This window comes from Bactrocera latifrons, unplaced genomic scaffold, assembly GCF_001853355.1.
Source record: "Bactrocera latifrons isolate USDA-ARS-PBARC rearing strain unplaced genomic scaffold, ASM185335v1 scaffold_49, whole genome shotgun sequence".
Lineage (NCBI taxonomy): Eukaryota > Metazoa > Arthropoda > Insecta > Diptera > Tephritidae > Bactrocera > Bactrocera latifrons.
The window spans coordinates 862,572-882,540 of NW_017537145.1; the positions used below are offsets into that span (position 1 = coordinate 862,572).

General features: G+C 36.3%; 2 protein-coding genes across 2 annotated transcripts; one reads left to right on the forward strand and one right to left on the reverse strand.

Annotated features, from left to right (window-relative positions):
- Positions 1 to 89: 89 nt before the first annotated feature.
- LOC108973544 (phospholipase A-2-activating protein) lies at positions 90 to 3,730 on the reverse strand. The gene is made up of 8 exons (XM_018940888.1): positions 3,406 to 3,730; positions 2,482 to 3,348; positions 1,679 to 1,865; positions 1,409 to 1,614; positions 1,184 to 1,341; positions 1,049 to 1,127; positions 837 to 979; positions 90 to 779 (listed from the first exon to the last, which is right to left on the reverse strand). Exons 1-8 carry the CDS (start codon positions 3,558 to 3,560, stop codon positions 214 to 216), a joined length of 2,361 nt encoding a protein of 786 aa, XP_018796433.1. The 5' UTR covers positions 3,561 to 3,730; the 3' UTR covers positions 90 to 213.
- A 2,302-nt stretch (positions 3,731 to 6,032) lies between these two features.
- LOC108973538 (odorant receptor 74a) lies at positions 6,033 to 8,490 on the forward strand. The gene is made up of 4 exons (XM_018940881.1): positions 6,033 to 6,385; positions 6,447 to 6,969; positions 8,205 to 8,387; positions 8,440 to 8,490. The coding sequence occupies exons 1-4, from the start codon at positions 6,033 to 6,035 to the stop codon at positions 8,488 to 8,490; spliced, it is 1,110 nt and encodes a 369-aa protein (XP_018796426.1).
- Positions 8,491 to 19,969: the final 11,479 nt, after the last annotated feature.

The following is a 19,969-nucleotide window of genomic DNA, read 5'->3' on the forward strand; positions in this document are numbered from 1 at the left end:
ATGTTAATTATTATTTTTTTTTAATTTCATTACTTGCAACCGTACTGGCTTTTGATCAGATAATTCGCAGAAAGAGTGAAATATGCAAATTATACTTTTTAAACTTTTTTATTTTGTGTTTTTATCAAATGGTAGTGAAACAAAGCATGTTTTAATGCATTTTCTGGATATCGTTTTATAAATTCTGCGTAGCGTACATATTCCATATGTTACTCAGAAAGTTGCCAGTAGGGCACTGCCCGCAGAATTGAGTTTGGCGTAGACGCCCGATTGGGGAGTGTTAGTTAATTCACGTATTTTGTCCATAACATAGTCAACCGATACGACAATAGCAACTGTCTCTTGACCGAATGGCGTCGTTGTTAAATTACCAATGGCTTGAATAGCACGGTAACATGCCTCCAAGTCAATAGCCCATTTCAGCAATTCGACGACGCCTTCGGTTACTATGCGACAACATTCATTTTTCGCCACGCTAAGTGTCTGCGATATGGTGACGTTTAAGTAGAATGTTGCGATGGCAATCTGCAAATTCGCACTACCACTTTTAATTTGATCAATGTGTGCCGCTATGGCCGCAAAGCGAGGTTCGATTTGTTTCCGACCAGCTTCGTGGCGCATCATATTCGCTAGGCAACGTACTATCATTAAAGTATTAGCGGCTGAGGAATTCAACTTTGGCAGAATGTTATCTAGGAAATTGTACGAGTTCAAAATCGAAAATATTGGCTCATGACGTATAGCCAGACGGGCCACATCCAGAACGGGAAAGAGAATGTCTGAAAATATAAAATAATTTATCTAAACATATGTTATGCTTTGATTTATGAACAAACCATTAGGCCATCGTAGTAAATGATGCAGCGCTTCCACAGAGCTTGTATCCACTTCTGGCGAAGTTGTTGTTAGTGCAATAATCGCGTTCAATAACGTATCCGAAACTTTTTCACTCTCATTGGTCAGTTTATTATTGAATTCCCTAAGAAGAAATTACATTTGGGAATGGTATTATATACATTTTATAAATTTAGCGTTCGAATCGTCTCACTTCAATTTCTCCAACACTTTGGCCGGATCACAATTGTCAAAGGTTACGTAATTGCTGACGGGAAAATGTTTTTCACTGCCTTAAAATAGATAGGTGCGTTAGGGTAACGTTCAAATAAAACTCTTTAAATTATACCTCTAATGAAATTAACTTCTGGTTTTGGTTGTGAATTTGATGCAGCCGAGTAACTCGAACCACCAGTAAACGGATCAACGTTACCTGCGGCATTTAAGTTTTGATTGCTACTACCAGGTACATATCTCGATCCACCCGTGAAAGGATCCTGGTAACCACTTTAAAGATAAGCTTTAATATTAAATACATACTTCTTTGTTATGAGGTTACGAATTATTTACTAACCTAGCGGTCCGCTGAGATAACACGTTGCCAGCACTTCGCGAATTTTTAATTATGAAATTTGCAACCTGGTCTAGATAGGCTTGTGGTAGGTTGTTTCGATGTATAAATGTTTGCGCAGCTTGCCAAGGATCTTCACCCCTATTATAGGGCAGCTTAATTGGAGGTGCGGTGTCTGAGATGTCCACCGAAAACACAAAATCGTATTCCTGCATACAAATTATTGGAAAATTGAGCAACTATTTGAAAAACGTTATTATCCGGCATACAAACCTTTCCTTCGTATAAGGTTTTGCCGGAAGAGGCTTGAGATCCACCTGAAGCACCTGTAACATCACCAACTAAAGTCCATTGACCTAATTGCCAAGCGTAGCACTTCACCGAACCATCTTGGTGACGCACCATTTTTGTTTGACCTTCTCGCCTGCCGTTTGTGAGTAAGGCTTCAGGACCAGGTAAACTAGTGAAATTTTTAAACAAATATTAGCACATAATAAAAATTAAATTTAAGTTACTAAGTACAAAAGCTAAACAAAGTCGATTTACTCGTTGTCATCGAACATATGTCGTTTTAATGTCAAGTTTGAGCAATTATAAAAAAAAATTAATATATCTTTAATCATCATTCAGAGTAAAACCTTCGATTCTTAACATTAGCAAGTAAATATCTAGCACACTTTTCTATTGGTCACTAACGATTAATGCGCTTTTCGACATACTTACAGATATAAGCAGTGTATATTAAGTTTACTACGAAGTTGGTTACACCCAGAAGAAAAAGTCCTATAAGGTAATTACTAATATAAATGATCAGTGCGGCAATATAAATCGATTTAGCTATGACCGTTTGTGTGTATATGTACACGCGAACTATTTTTTTATGTTTTGAGATATCGTTCAGAATTTTGTTAATTTTTTTTAAAGTAATTAAAGATTATGGACCCGGTAAACGGATAATTTAAAACATTTTCAAATCACGAATGTTTTGATAATAAAGCGAATCTTTCGAAAATTAATGGAACATTTTTTTGAATACGAAAGCCATTTATATTTATCACAATTATAATTTGACTTACTCAGTTTTTTTTATTCCGCCAATTTCTTCAGACATTTGAACCTTTCTTGTAGCCACCGCATGCTCAAATGCTTTATTGCACGATTCATTTGCATATCGTGCAGGATCCTTTGTGAATACACGAACTACACCATCACTTGAGCCAGTTACAATGTCACCGTTTTTTAAGCAAGTTACAGACCATACGGATTGTGCAGGATGAGCAATGGCATCTCCCAATTCTTCGCCAATCGATAAGTCCCACATACGTAATGTACTATCTTCACCACAAGATACTATTATGTTTTCACCCAGTGCAGAATTTGCTGCCACGGAATATATGTAATTTGTATGTCCACTCAATTCTTTTACACATTCACCATCATCATTCCAATATTTTATAACCGCATCATTGGCACATGAAACAAGCGAGTTATTACTCATAGGTAAAATACCACGAACACAATCCTTGTGCCCTTGTAACATGCGTAGTTTTTCGCCATTGGCATTCCAGTAATATATGCACTTATCTGCTCCACCAGTTATAAATTTTTTTGTCTCGACGAGGCAACCCACTGACCATACCGCTGCTTCATGACCACGCAACACAACCGAAGTGACATCGCCCGTCTCTTTAATAGTCCAAATACGTGCTGTTTTATCCCAACTGCCGGTAATAAGGGTCTTTGGCTCCGCACCTGCCGCAATTGAACAGACTGTGGAATCGTGTCCTTTGAGAGTTAGTATGGGCACAAAACCGCCTTCTTTGTAAATAGCGACAGTGGCATCATTGCTAGCTGAGCAAATCCATTTTTCAGAGTCAAGGTAGAAAACAAAAGCTACGAAGTTTTTATGATCTTGAAAAGTGACGGATTCTGTGTAGTCTTGCCTTAAAAAAGTTAAATACTCTTATATTAATTGAACTTTTATGCAAAATTTGGCTTACCCTAAACGTTTCCACAATTTAACTGTTTTATCGCGAGAACCTGAAATTATTATTTGTCCTTCCGCAGTTTCCCAACCGGCAGCAACTGCCCGTACATCCATTGAATGTCCGTACAATTCGCAACTCAGTTTATAATCGTTTAAAGTCGCACTCATTTTCAAAAGAATTACTAAATGTTACCTTCTATAAAAAGTATTTATCCCTGTTCGCAAAACTTATAATATTATAGACAACTTAAAAACAACTATTTATTGTTCAGATGCAAATATGTGCAACGAATGATGATGATGAGTCGATGACAATAGAAAAATTTCCAATAATCAAATGTCAGCGAGTTTTTTTGGCACATAAATATCAGAGAACGTTTAATATATATGATAGACGTTCTCTGGTGTAAATGTACGTTCTCTGTATGGCGGGACCAAGTGCGACATCTAACGTCCATTAGCTGTGATTAATTTATATTCCTTCGAGTGACGTGCAGAAATCTAAAAATTATGTTTCCAAAACAAAATTATTCGTTTTAAAACGGATGACGGAGCAAACTTTCCGAAGCAGAGTTCGACAGTCATTGATCTCTAAATATTCGTCCAAATTATGATGAATGACACTCAAAAACACAATCACCGAAGTTTTAATACCCTTCACATATACATATGCTATATATGAACTTAATTTTGATCGGTCAGTTTGTATGATATAGGGGCCGATCAGAACAATTATTTTGGAGACGGTACCGTTTGTCTAGTACAATAGTCTACACCAAATTTCCTACCAAGATTTTGCTTATTCAGTTTGCACGGGAGCTACATGCATCAGTGGTCCGATCTAAACATTATCTTTAGAGAGTTGCTTTAATCAATAATTTGAGCAAAATTTCATGAAGATATCTCATCATCAGTTTTTATGGTTTCAACATGGTAGAGGGGTTTATTTCGGTGGTTAAAACAAACGATTAGCTTCTTTCCAAGATAAAAGAGGTGTAAGATATCAGGTCGATATCTCAAAAACTGACGGACTAAGTCGTGTATTTACAGATAGACGGACATGACTAAATTGACTCAGCTCATTCGATTGTCATTTACATATATAAGTTTTATAGAATCTCCGGTGCCACCTATTGGGTGTTACAATATAAAGCATAAGTAAACTGTTGGTGGATTAAATGTAGCGTTGCTACAACAAGTGCAACTCGTCACAGGAGTGTCGCTGCTGAAGTGCAATCTGAAGGAATTCCTACTGGATCCTCTAATATACACTACAGATCAAGGTACAGTTTACGAACCTGCCTTGAAGAAGGCTGGTGATCTGCAAAGACTGTCTGAAGAATGGCAAACAGTCACAGTGCTCTACCTGCTGAACCCAACCTTCTGCCAAATTTTACCAAGATGGACGTTTCAATTTATATCAATTTTGTTTATGGTCATGAATAGCCCTTAATTATCACATTGTCGATTTCTCTGCTGCGAATCTTAAACTAGGCATCGGAATTACCGCTCATTTAGTGGATTTGAAGAATACGGTTGTAGAGAATAGTAGGTTAGCGTGGTCGTCCTTCAGTTTCACAAAATTTTCATCTGTGTTTCATACTACTATTGAATTTAGCGATGATAGTGTGTGTAGTTGGAAAGAGGTACGCCTTCTTAATTACTCCAAATGGTAGAGATCCCATCATTTATATGTATATATTCAAACCGTCATTTTAGTTTTTATAGTGTAATTTTTCGAACTTCTTCTTCTTTAATGTCGTGTGGTTTTTGCTTTTCGCTGATTACGCCAATTGCATAATGAGCGACTTTTAGAATTTGGTCTTGTTAAGAGGGAGAGAACATTACTTCTCCATTGCCTACTCAGTCTGAAGTAGCCCCTGTTGGTAAAAGTTATTCGGCGGTGGATTTTTGGCTGATCTTGTTGTTGGTGCTATTGCTGATTCCAAGATAGACAAAAGATATTTTGTCTTGTCCAACCTGTTGTTATGGCCAATGATACCGATGACATCGGCCTACGCCAGCAGTTTTACACCCTTGTAGAAGATTGTACCTTCTCCATTCAGATTTACAGCTCGAATAATTTTCTCCAGGAGTAGACGGGTGTTAGGGAGTCGCCTTGTCTGAAACCTTGTTTGGTCCAAGCAGTTTGTTGACGATGAGCTTTAATCTTCCACACAATATGCTCGTTAGAACCTTATATGAAATGTTGAGGAGACTTATTCCACGGTAGCTGGCGTAGATTGTGGGGTATCCCTTCTTGTGGATTAGGCAGAGCACACGTAAATATCAATCGTTGGACATATTTTCGTTCGACCACATTATACAAAGAAGATGATGCTTTTTCGAAAGAGCTTTGGAAATTTCCAGTTACCTTATATCTGTTTCCTACACATATTGGGTTGATGTTTCCAACTGGGTGCGTGATGAAGGTAATTATGCCTTTTCTATTTCGTAAATAAAGTACTTGAAAAGTTTACAAGAACTTTTGAAATGAAAAAAGTGCTTTAATCACTTAATTATGTCAGTCGGGTGTTTATGTAAACAGACATCATTACGTATACATTTCGTGTATAAAAGGTGCACACGACATCCTTTGCCAATATATTGAATTTCTAACGTTCCGTCTTCATCAACGTAATGTTGTATCGTCCGCGTTTGAAAAACGGCAAGTTGATTCCACTTTCTTGGCCCGTTGCAGCCTATCGGCTCTTGAATCATGTTTGCTGGCCACTGCGGGATGACGCAAGCTACCTGCTGCGGCTGTACGACCGCTTCTTTTGGGCGTTCGGTTTCTGCATATTCATGCAACACAACGACGCTGAGTTGCGTTATATAATTGTCAATAACAATAATCTGGATGAGATGTTAATTTGTGGACCGACTTATCTGATTCTGGTTGAGATTCACTTACGTGCCTTTCAGTTGGGCTTAAAGAAGGATGCATTCAAGCGTTTCTTGCAGAAATTTTATGCAACAATTTATATAGATGAGTGAGAGGCACACTACATACTTTCTAATTTATTTTATCGTATTTATCTTTATCTTGCGCAGGTCATCTCATCCCAAACTCTATGCGAATATACAGAAAAGCTTGCGTCCAATTTGGTTTTATTCCCTATTGTATTTTAGCACTCTATCGTCCTACATAATAATACCGATAATTAACTACCTAAATAATGTCAAAGTGCCGCTCTACAAAATGTATTACCCGTTCGATATCACGTCGAATGCGATTTACGTGGCCATTGTTTTATCAAACATTTGGGTAGGCTTCACCGTGATCACAATGGTCACTGGCGAGGACAACGTATTATCCGAAGTGATGCTACATTTAAATGGACGTTTTCTGCTTTTGCAACAGAAATTGCGTCACGATGCCGAGCGTTTGTTGCATGTAGTAGACGATAGAAATATTGCTGACGGACTTCGACGGCGGGTTATTGAAGCCATTGAAGAAAATGTTCGATTGTATAAATTTGCTGAAGATTTTGAACGTGAATTCTCCTTTCGTATTTTCGTCAATTTGTCCTTTAGTGCCGGGTTGCTGTGTATACTAGGATTTAAGGTGTATACGGTGAGTAGCTTAGGTTAAGAGGTCAATCTTAACACGGACGCGGAGCAGATCCTATGCATTGTATTGCTTCGTTTCGAACGCACTCCAAAAGAGTCGCGGTACGAAACTGACATAATAGCCGAGTTTACAACAGCGCACCAGTCGTTTTTTTTACTGTTTGGTGCCAATTGGATATTCCAAGTGTAGGCAACTCCTCCTCCAACTCGTCTTTCCAACGGAGTGGAGGTCTATCTCTTCCTCAGAGTTGGACTGCTGTCATCCATTCGGGCCGCTCCCTTTTAATACGCTGAACTATGTTAATGTCGCCATATAGTTTCTCCTACATCATTCCATCGGCAGCGGTATTCGCCGTTTCCAATACGCAAAGGACTATAAATCTTCTGCAGATTATTTTTCTCGAAAACTCGTAAAGCCGACTCATGAGATGTTCTCATCGTCCATGCCTCTGCACCATATAGGAGGACGGGGAGGATGGGTGACTTGTAGAGTTTGGTCCTTGTTTATCGAGAGGGGAATTTACTTCTCAATTGCCTAATAATTTCAAAGTAGCAACTGTTGAGAAGAGTTATTCTACGTTGGATTTCGAGGCTGACGTTGTTGTTGGAGATAAACGAAATTATCTACAATTTTAAAGTTAAGACTGTGAACAGTGACGTGGGAGCCACGACTGTTTGTTTGATGGCAAGAAATACAATATTTCGTCTTGCCCTCGTTCACTACCAGACCCATTTGCTTTGCCTTTTCTTCTAGTCGAGAGAAAAATAAGCTTCGTTTGGCATAGAACGGCACAGAGAAGTCCTTCCCGATCCGAACGGATCTGACATAATCACTATCTCAAATAATCTTAAGTTTCAGCTGTATGCATGTCATACTGTCAAAATATAAAAATTGGATCCGTTTACAAAGACTCCATAAAAGATAATTGATTGAAGATCTTGAAAAAAATCATGCATTAGTAAACAAGAAAGAATTTAGACACTTTGAAAAGTAAATGATACAAGGGAGGATCCAGAAATGTTAAAGAGCTTTTATTGCATTCAAATTACCGGTCTTCCTTTTACTTCTTTTCCTCTACATTTAGAATCCGATGGCTAGTTTCGGGTTCATATTTTGGATCTGCGCTAAAATAATGGAAATGATTCTGGTTGGCCAGTTAGGCTCGGGGTTGATTTACACAGTAAGCAATTCGAAAACTTATTGGAGTATTCTGATTTCTATCTCTCTCTCTTTCTTAGACTAACGAAATGAGTTATACTTTCTACGAATGCAATTGGGAGTTGGTTTTACTAAAGTCTGGAGATTCGAAAGCAAATGTACGCTTAATGAAAACATTGCTTTTGGCGATCAGTACCATTCAGAAACCATTTGTTTTGACCGGTTTCAAGTATTTCAGTGTCTCTTTGACGGCTGTTTTGAAGGTGAGTAGCAAGGGTGTCGAACTTTTATGAAATCTTAACAATGTTCTATCAGATATTGCAGGGCGCTGGTTCATATTTTACGTTTCTGACATCAATGCGCTAATGTATGCGATCCACGTTATATTGATTTTCAATTAATGATTTATATATAAATAAATGAAAACGAATCACAACTTATGAAAAACTGATATCGGCGGCTTGATGTAAAATGGTTAGTATAAAATATAATAGTTATTAGTGCACGGGAATTATAATTATTATAATACTGTGTTAGTAATAATATGTTTTTTGAGAATATTTTTTCATAATGGTCCGTACAATCCGCTTTTCTTTTATAAAACTAAATTAAAAATTTACAAAACTGTATTGACTGGTGAAGTCTGATTTATTTCAATATTTTATTAATTTATTTTTGCTCTCGCATCCTGTTGCAACGGTGTATTATAATTTTGTTCACCTAATGGTAGCTTGTAACATCTAAAACTAACCGAGTTAGATATGGCGTTATATAGTTACCTAGTGATCAGGATGACGAAACGAGTTGAATTCCTGAAGTGGATCCAAGTGCTTTTTTACCGAAATTATCAGTTAATCTGTGAGAGATGCTATGGGGTCAATTCATTCTTTGTTTACAAGTCATTTAGTGTCGCCGTGTCAAGTATTTTTTTACAATGTAAAAAAATTGAATATCGTGCAGTGATGGAATTTTTATTTTTATAAGGTGCATCACCAAAAGAAATTGTTAAACGTGTATAATGGTTGTTCATCTACAATTAGAATAGTAAAAAGATGGGTTGCTGAATTTAAACGTGGTCGTACAAGCCTTGAAGGCGATACATGTGAAGAACGTCCAAAAGAACTGAGAGAGATTTGGTAGAGACTCTACACATCTCATTAGGCAGTGTGAGCCATATTTTAAGTGAAATTTTGGGTTTTAGAAAACTGTGTGCACTATTGGTGCCGCATTCGCTAACAATGGAACAAAAACTCATTATAAGCAACATTTGGAGCGTTTTAAAAAGAATAAAGTGGACTTTGTGCATCGATTCATCAATATAGATAAGATTTGGGTCTATCATTATGACCCTGAATCAAAACAAGATGCTAAAGATTGGTGTGAACCTGGTTGCTCTACTTTGAAACGAGTCTGGAAATCGGCTAAGAATGTTATGGCGGTTTTGTGGGGTTTTGTTTTTGAATTAATTGCAAACTGGTAAAACAATTAATTCTTTTCGACTAGTTGAAGGAAATAATTCATGAAAAAACATACGTTTTGTAGAAGAAAAAAATCCTTTTTCATAAGGACGATTTACCGATGCCACAAGAGCATTTTTACAATGGCCAAAGTCCATGAATTAATGTTCGAATTATTGGAGCATCCACCTTAATCACCAAATTTCGCCCCAAGCGACCATTCGTTTCCAGAACTCAAAAAATATATGAGTGGCAAGCATTTTTCATCAAGTGAAGAGGTCATAACGGCTGTTGAACCATATTTTGCAGATCTTCCGGATTCTCACTTTAGGGATGGGATCCACAGATTGGAGGATCGTTGGAACATGTGTATTAATGTTCAATGAGATTATACTGAATAATAAAGTTATTTTGAATCATAAAATTGTGTTTTTCTTATCAAACGAATAACTTATTGAACAACCTGGTAATACAAAGATTTTCAATTTTCCGATTGACTTTGTACCGCATATATCGGTCAATCTGTGAGATTTCTTAATGCAACTAAAAAGATAATAATCAATATAATGATTTCCAGCTTCTTGTATCTTTCGAACCATATACATATGTATATCGGTCAATTCTATGATATTAAATATAATATAATAAGATACAAACATAATTGATATCCTATCACCCTTTCGGCGAATAATGAATGATTATTTTTTTGGTAAAAAGTTTTGTCAAAACCCGAAATTATCACCCCAGATTTGATCCTTGCCAGAGTATAAAATGTTCGGTTACAGACTAACTCTGCACTTCCTTACTTCTTAATATTTCTTTTCCTTGAAAAGGAAGCTGATTTGCATTGCATGGAATTTCTTATCATTGCTTGAACAGGCGTTAAAGTCTTCACTTACATACCATATAAATGTGTATATTATGTTCTTAGGTATATTAAGCTCTCTTGCTCTCTCTTTTAGTTTATGTCTTGAAAAGGGATGAAATGCAAATAAGCTCTTTCTTTTCAGTTTAAATCGTGTCTAAATCATTTTACATTTCACATACATTTTACATGCAATTTTTAAGCTTTTCTATAAATATTTTATCGCAAAACAACTAAACTGAAAACTATGCAGAAGCAATATTCAATTACAAAAATTTTCGATCTACAAAAAAGGTTCGCGTGTGTTTATATATATATATATAAAGGTTCTTTTAAAAGTTATACACATTTATATTTCTACATCAAATATTTGGTATAGTACACTGTACCTGTCTCTTATACACATCTAGATGTGTATAAGAGACAGGGTTCGCGTGTGTTTATATATATATATATAAAGGTTCTTTTAAAAGTTATACACATTTATATTTCTACATCAAATATTTGGTATAGTACACTGTACTCCTACAGTACACCATGTCGTATGAGCAACACAGAATGTACGAGTATAAATCACTTGTACGAATGTTTAGATCATTTGATGTATAACTTAGAGTGCATATAACTTTAAGAGAAAAGTTTTTATGGCAAAAATTAATGAGGCTTTTTATGCAGAGCGGAAAATTTTACATTAGCGCATCACTTTTTCAAAGTTGCAGATTTACTTGCTTAATGCAACATACCAAAAAAAAATTGTTTAAAAATTCGAAATTTCTTTCGATTGACTACATCATATGACATATATGCATACAATTTTAAGCTTAAGCCACCAAATGTATTCAAATTATAACCAAAGTCTAAATTTTGACCGCTATGAGTACGTAGATTGGGTTTTATGTATATTTTGGGATGCGACTATTTTGTACAACTGTCGACGTAATATACATATAGTGAAAATAGAATCTTCCTAGCTCCCATAGTAGAAACTCATATTTTCACTAAATTTACTTTTAAATGTGATTTAATTTAAAGAAAATACTGTAAAATATATAAAAAAGGAAGCGGGTGACGTGAGTGAAGAAAATGTGCATTAAGATTTATTTATATACGATTTCTAAATCACAAGTCATGCAACACTTGTGGCAATTGAACATACTTTCACAACGGCTTCCATAAAAGCAAAGGGTTTGCTCACTCAAACTAAATAAAGCGGATACTTAGAAGGAAGTCTAAGTAATTGCTGTTGTTGCATTGTAAGTTTATAAATGAATTTGTGGTGTTAGATGTCGAAAGACATGAACAACTAAAATTTTAAACAACTTTTTTGGCAGTAAATACATTTCTTTATTAAGGAGAAATCATAACATCATTAAATATGGTTTCGAATTGACTAGACAAAAAATTTAAAAAAATTTATAATTTTAGAAGTAGTGTTTACCTTGGTGTGGTCGTTTGTGTTTATTCAGTTCCAACCGAAGCTCGAAGTATCACTAATCCTTGGAGATTTGTCTAAAATCCATGGGAAAAAAAATTATTTTAATAATAAATAATCTATCGCTTGATCCAACTTTGTTTTGAATTAAAATAAGTAAGGAAAGGCTAAGTTCGACCGCAACCGAACATTTTATACTCTTGCAACTTGTAAGAATCAAAGCCAGTGAAATACCTTATATTAAGGAAAGCAATTTAATATATACATATACTATATTATAACTTATACACTGACCAACATATTCAGCATACGTACCAACTTGTGTTAGTTTACAAAAGAGTTAATCAAAAAGAATTTCGTGCGTTAATAAAGCATTGTTTGTTTAGGGGAAAATACTGTTGAATTGGGTTGCGCATCAGTGAAATCAGCCGTTTAAATGTTGCACTGTTCTGTGCAGTGCTTCGAAAATATTTCTGTATATCTAAGATTAAAATAGAACTTTATATCAACACTCCAATGTATGGTTATGCTGAAAATCAGTAAAAGTGCGTTAACCCACTAACAAAAAACGTCAGAAACACTAAATTTTAAGGAAGAAATGGCAGAAGGAAGCTGCACCCAGGCTAAAAATTGAAAATGGGCGTGGCGTCGTCCAGTTATGGACCAAAAACCATATCTCAGGAACTACTCGACCGATTTCAATGAAATTCGGTATATAATATTTTCTTAACACCCTGATGAAATATATGAAATCGGTTCACAACGATGCCTTATTCCAATATAACGCTATTTTGAATTCCATCTGATGCCTTCTCTGTATAATATATACATTAGGAACCAATGATTGTGGAAAAATTGTCGTGATCGGACTAGAGCTTTTCAAGGTCGCTGATATCGAACAAGAAGAGCTCAGTGCCTAACCTAACCTAACTTAATTTTTCACCGAAAATATCGGTAAATCTCTCAGATATTTTCATGTAATTCAGAGGGCATCATTTTTATACTCTCACAATAAAGTTGCTAACAACGGCATATATCTTCAGATATATGGTTACATATACCAAAGTGATCAGGGTGACGAGTAGAGTTGAAATCCGGATGTTTGTCTATCCGTCCGTGCAAGCTGTAAATTGAGTAAAAATTGAGATCTCTTCATAAAACTTGTCATGCGAGAGTATAAAATGTTCGGTGACACCCGAACTTAGCCCTCCTTACTTGTTACTTATTTCTTTCTATTTTTGAATTACTAAAATTTCCAAATTATTGTCGGCCTTTCGGCCCAATATAGATCGCAGGAGATCTAATGATCTCTTTGCCCTCAGTAAAGCCAGCCTCTCGTTAGTGACGGGGCTCTTGACGGGCCACTGCCCTATTGGCATACATGCTATAAGACTGGGAATTACACCGGACGTCGCATGTAGAAGCTGCTTGGAAGAGGATGCGGTAGAACCTAGCCAGCACTTCCTTCTTGATTGCCCCGCTTTTGGGAGATCAAGACTTAGGCACTTGGGTGCGCATACCTACAGATATCCCACCGAACTGGCGGACGTAGAAAATAAGAGCCTTTGCAAATTTGTATTGGCTACTAAGCGTTTTGCCGATCCTTAAGTCCGAACACGGGAGTTCTATTTTCAATGGCTACACAAAGGACTACATCTAGTCTACGTGCGATCTATGATCGTCATCCTAGTTCTAAGCTACCTCTCCACCAATTTTCAGCTAAATCGGTTCAGCTGTTCTTGAGTTACAAATAATGTAACTAACACGACTTTCTTTTATATATATAGATTATCATGCCACTAAAAAAAATGCTACCTGGGTTTAACTAAAGTACCGCACAAACAATCACCAATCATATGGAGCAAAGTCGGCCGGATATTCGAAAACCTGGGTAATAGTTATATGGGGCTAGGTCAAGTTTGTACCCAATATTGTCTATCGATATGTCTAGCGTAAAATCACCTGAAAGTTCGAAGAGCTTTATTTTAAGTATTTGCTATGTATATAGATATTGTCAGGAAAAGGATTATCATTAAATTTCAATTATGTATCTTACGCATTGATTGATAATTTCGGTAACTATAGGTACCGGTGTCTAAATATTCGCTACATACGGATAGTTTTTGTTGGACTTTAACTATTTATGGTCATATGGTGGCATACATTAAAGAATCAAATGGAATTTAAAACCGTGCTATATGAGAAGTAGGCCGATTTCGTTTATTTAACACTGTGCCATAGGAATATAAGAGCAATGACACGTACTAGTCGGGTCTCGAGATATGGGATTTTACCAAAAAGGGGGCGGTGCCACACCTGTCATCCATTTTTCACAACGGCACCCATTAAACCATTTCACACAATCTCGGAGGTAAAATTTAATGTCTCTGGCGTATTTAGTTATTGATTTATTGAGCATTTAGTAGTTTTTAACACTACCGTTATATTGAGAGTGAGCGGAGTTATCATCGGATTTCTTCCATTTTCACACTGTCTTCAGGAGTTCTTATAATATTTACGCAGAGTAAATTTGGGTATTGTAGCTTTATTGGTTTAGGAGCTATGTACATTAAGATTATTAGAAGACGGATTCCTTCCGGATTTCAACTTTCTCGTCACCCTGATCACTTATTTATGTGTATATAACCCTATATCTATTTCGCTTAGTTTATTTAATACGTTAGGTAATACCGTTAGGCGAATAAAACTTTTATACTCTGTAGTAATAGGTTGCAATGGTCTCACATGTTTTTGAAAATGTGATTAAGGAAAAGGTTCATAGCAAGTAAGATGAAGTGGATATACATTTGTTTAAGTCATAAATGAATTGATAAAAGTTCAAATTTCCTTTTCACCCATTTATTTTTTAACAAATTTTCAGCAGGGTACCAATGGTTATGTATCTACGTAGGGCTTAAAGTTATGTGAAGGCCGATAACATATGCTATTTCGCGCGTACATAATTGGAGTTTATCGTTCGAAAGAGTTGCCGCTGAGCATTGTCAACAACCAAATCCATTGTAAATACCACTTGCTTTGTGGCGAATACGGCAAATATGGCAAATACCTGTGCATACTAAACCGAAATAAATTAAAATTCAGATACTCATACGTACGTGTTGCATTTTAGATTTTGAGTTGTGGCGCTTCTCTCGCAACTCTCAATTAAATGCCTAATAAATTTTAAATAATTGCTGGCAGATGTTTTTTATAATTCATTAACGCTGCGCTTTCTGTTGAAACGTTCATTTATTATATATTTCCAATTAATTTTATGCACATTTACTGCTAGCGGATTGCTGAACACTCTGTAAACCACAAAACAACAATCAAGCTAAGCTTAACACATCACACGCTCACACACGCACTCACAACGTACGCTTGATTGAAAATTGCTGGCGCAAATTAGAAATCGCCCATGTACGCCCGTCGCCTGACAGTTTAGTGTTTAGCGATATCATTTAAAAACAAAGCTGCGAATTGTGAAATGTGTCTGATTTATTGCACAAAAACGGCGGAATTCGTTTATAAAACTCATTTGTTGCAGTATTGTGCGCTTCTGTTTTACGACGTGGCTGCGGATTTCATTTAACCATAATGAACACTAACCGCATACGTAGTGGTGCACTTCCACTACCATTCACACTCGATGGATTGCTGGTGCTGGCTCGTTTACAAGTTTAATAAATGCTCACATTTGTGCAGATTTATGATGTTTACACTAATAACAATTGCCGCCAATAAGCAACAACAGCCGTATGGCCGATTATGATTCTTCGAGCACTAAGTGTTATATACTATACATACTATATGGCTAGTTGGGCGAAAATGAAGACTTTCGCTAAAATATTTTAAAAATTTCTATGACATCTTTTTGATAGCAGTAACATAGGGAGCAGGTTATTAGGCTGTTTTTCATCTTATTGGTTCCTCTCGTTTACAATCATAATCTACTGACTACGCAATATAAAATTGTACAAGTTTTACTTAAATGCGGATATTAGTCTAAAGTTTGATATTTTTCGTAAATGTGTGTACCACTTCCTGAACTATATAAATGTACTCGTAAATCTCGTGCAGCTCATCCATCAACTGTTTTTTTTTGCCGTTGTCAATACGCACAGTACCATAAGTCTTCCGCAGAACCTCTCTCTCTTGATAACGCGTGGCGCCGATTCATCAAATATTGTTATTGTTCATGCTAATGCACCATATAGCAGGACGGGGATGATGGATGACTTGTAAAGTTTGGTCTCTGTTCGAGGGGGGGACTTTACTTTTCAATTGCCTACTCAGTTCAAAGTAGCACCTGTTGACAAGATTTATTCTGCGTTGCATTTCGTGGCTGACATTGTTGTTGGTGTTAATGATGGTTCCAAGATAGACGAGATTATCTACGCCTTCGAAGTTATGACTGTCAACAGTGACGTGGAAGCCAAGTCGCGAATACGACGACTCTTTATTTCACAAAAGATATTTTGTCTTGCCCTCTTTCACTGCCAGACGATTTGTTTCGCTTCTTTGTCCAAAATCAAGACTGACGGCGCTATTCAATTTTCCAGGAGTAGATTGGATAAATCGCACAATAGGAAGTCGGCGAACAGGTCTTTCCTGATCCTGACAAAGCTTTTCTAGCGGCATAAAAGCAGCTCCTTTTCGTGCTATCCAAAGAATCCTCGATTCTTTTTTCACGGATATTTTCCAAGATTTGGCAACTGATGCGTGCTCTTTATCAGTTCTTCTCCGCCGTTTTGAATAGCTCTGCTGGAAATCCGTCAGCACCATCGCTTTGTTATTCTTCAGACGGGTAATTGCTAATCGAACTTCTTCAATGTTTTTTCTATGGAACGTCACTTCTGGGAGTTCTACAAGAGTATGCTCCGGCCTTGAAACCTTTTATTTGTTTTTTGCATTTTCCGAAAACCAATGGTTCGTTTGAAGTTTTTCGTTAGGAGCTTGAAATGCCGACACACATTTCTCCCATACCGAGTTACTGATGAGTGCTCTCAGAGAGCAGAAGTGCAAGTAGAGCAGAAAAACGTTCGGCTATCTCGACGTCGAACCTTCTTTGTATTTGTTTACGGGCGTTTTTTGTTGCACAGAGGCGGGTACGTATCTTCGCTGGAACAAGAGAGTGGTCCCAGTCAGTGCTGGGGCCTCGGAGCGTACGCACTAATATTTATTATAAAGTGTAATAGCTTAAAGACAATATAATGTTCAAAGATTAAAATAATTATTTTTGTTAACTAAATTTACTGCAATGACTCCAGATATTAATAAGTAATACTTCACTTTTACTAAAGATATTGAGTATGATAAATTAGTGTCGCACCAAGAGTGGTTCTAGTCGTTTGAACTCATAATTCATATTCATATCCGTTTTAGTGCAACTGACGGAAGTGGAGGAAAGCAAGTGGCGTGCATATGGCTGAAGAGTTTGGTGAGCTGTGGCAAAAATTCATAAGTAAATATATCAGTAGGAGAGTTGCTGAAGTAAAAAGTTGTACGAACACATGTACTTGTACATACAAATATGATTACGAAGAGGGAATCTGTGAACACGGGAAGGGAAAGAAACTTGATGCAATAAGCTGTTGTAAGCCCAAATGACACCAAATTGAAATTATGTGAAATATATGAATGTTAGTGTCGGCTGCAAAAAGGCGACAATCTTCTTGAAAGCTTAATTAAATCTCTATTTTTGCTTGAATGGAGCATCAGCCAGACACAGGCAGTTTCCTTACTGACACTTGAATTTGATGAAAATTAAATTAGGACGATTTTAATAAATAAAATTAATTTTTTAAACGTATGTATATAAAATTTTGAAAAATGAAATTTTTGAAGAATCGAGAAATTGGTAGTATGTTTTTCCAGTATTTGCGTATTTGTGTTACTCTACAAATAACGACCGAAGACATGAACATACTCAGAAGGCTGAATTTTACTAGTTTTAAAAACTTTAAATGGAGTATAATTGTCTTCTATTATCCTAAAGTTTATAAGCATATGACCCCTTCAATTGTCTTACGAGGGCTGCTATATATATTTCTGGCCTAATAATGAAAATAGGAATATTTATCAACGAAAATGGTTTTATTGTTTTTCAAAATATTCTCCATCAAGATTTATACACTTTTGCATGCGCTCAAACCAATTTTCGAAGCACTTTTTCCCCTCCGATTGAGACAAATCCAAAAAATGGTTTTTGAATGCTTCAACAGCATCTTCTGGCGACGAAAATCGTTGACCACGCATTATTTTCTTGATGTGTGGGAATAAAAAGAAGCCATTGGGTGCCAAGTCAGGGCTGTACGGCGGATGACCCATCAATTCGTCGTTTTGGCCGGTCAAAAAGGCACTGGTTTGAGCCGATGTGTGAGAGCTCGTATTGTCATGGTGCACAATGATTCGTCTTCTCTTGTTCGTTTTTCGAATTTCTCCGAAGACTTCAGGCAAACAAATGGTGGTGTACCATTCAGAATTGACCGTCCTACGTTGCTTTAGCGGAGCAGTCGCCACATGACCAGTTTTGCCGAAGAAACAGGCGACATTTGCTTCGAAGTGCTTCTTCCACGAACAACTTTCGTTGGATTTGGCTCGTCTTGGAAGACCCACACGRTCGATTGCTGTTTTGTTTCGGGCTCATACGCATAGTTCCATGATTCGTCCCCAGTGACGATCTTATAAACGTCTTTTGAAGCACCGCGATCGTATTTTTTCAGCATTTCTTTACACCAATCCACACGAGCCTTTTTTTGAGCGATTGTCAAATTGTGCGGGATCCAACGAGAACAAACCTTTTTGTAGATAGAAGTAAAACTAGACTTTCAACAAGTATTTTTGCTTTAGTTGATGCCTCTCAAGGATTATGTAAAGTGCTGTGGGCAATCAACTCTGAAGAGCTTTGGCGGCCTTGTATATATATTATCGTCATTGTTTATATGCATACATTAGAGCGTGTCGATTTACAGGGAGCCAAAAAATAACTCGCGTATGCCATGCATTTTCAACGGTTTATTCTAAACAACTTTGCCTAAGAGACAATGGGTCTAAACCGGTTTCAAGACAAGAGATTTTAAAAATTTGTTTGTTTTCAAGTTATTCGAATGAAATTGAAAACATAAAGTAGATGCATTTGAACATTTGTCGGAATCGACCAGATTGGACAACTTTATCAAATATCTCACATAGATTATTCAGCCTTTTTAAACTTTGCCTTAGAAATTGCGGGTTGGAAACCGGTAAAATTTGACCCACTCTAACTTACATACAGACATACATATGTATATATTGCACCATTTATTTTTAAATTTTCAGGCAATGTAATGATACTAACAGCAGTAAAAATGCTCGGCATTCCATTGAATAACTCAAATTTATCTCTTTAAATACATTTGAATATATATAGTATATATACTAGAGAATATACTAGAGAATTTTGTGTGTTGAATGCCAAGGTCTTGAATAAATATACACAAAGACTAAAATATTATGCATACATGTATGAACAAATGTACATACGAGTACAAACTTCCAAAGATTTAAAAACAGTGTTATTTGTTACCAACTTAGTAAAACACATATTTGAGCATATCAGCAAACATGCTTGTTATGTGTTGATATTTGCCTAGAGATTTTGATGGATCGTTGTAACTTATTGATGATATAACAGCCACGGCAGCGCACACTGAGGTGAAGTCTGACGATTTCCGTGAAACTTGAACAGAGCAACAAATGTTTACTCAAATCTATACATATATTATAGGTCAATTGCGCGTTGAAGTTGATTATCACATAACAGGATCCAAAGACACAACAAGACTAAACGGACGAAACCGTAATCAAATTTAAAGAATGCTGAGTTGCGGAATAAGTGAATGAGCGAATACTTGGTCAAGGCCAACTTAACTCAAAACAAATATTAAAAGTAAGAAATTTACTACTCGTAATAATGTTAATATAGTTAGTCTTGTCATTAATTTCAATAAATCAACAACTAACATGAAACAAGTAAGGAAGGAAAGAAATATGAAATAAACGAACATTTTAAACTCTCGCAAGGTAAAGCAATATATTTTGATTAAAAGT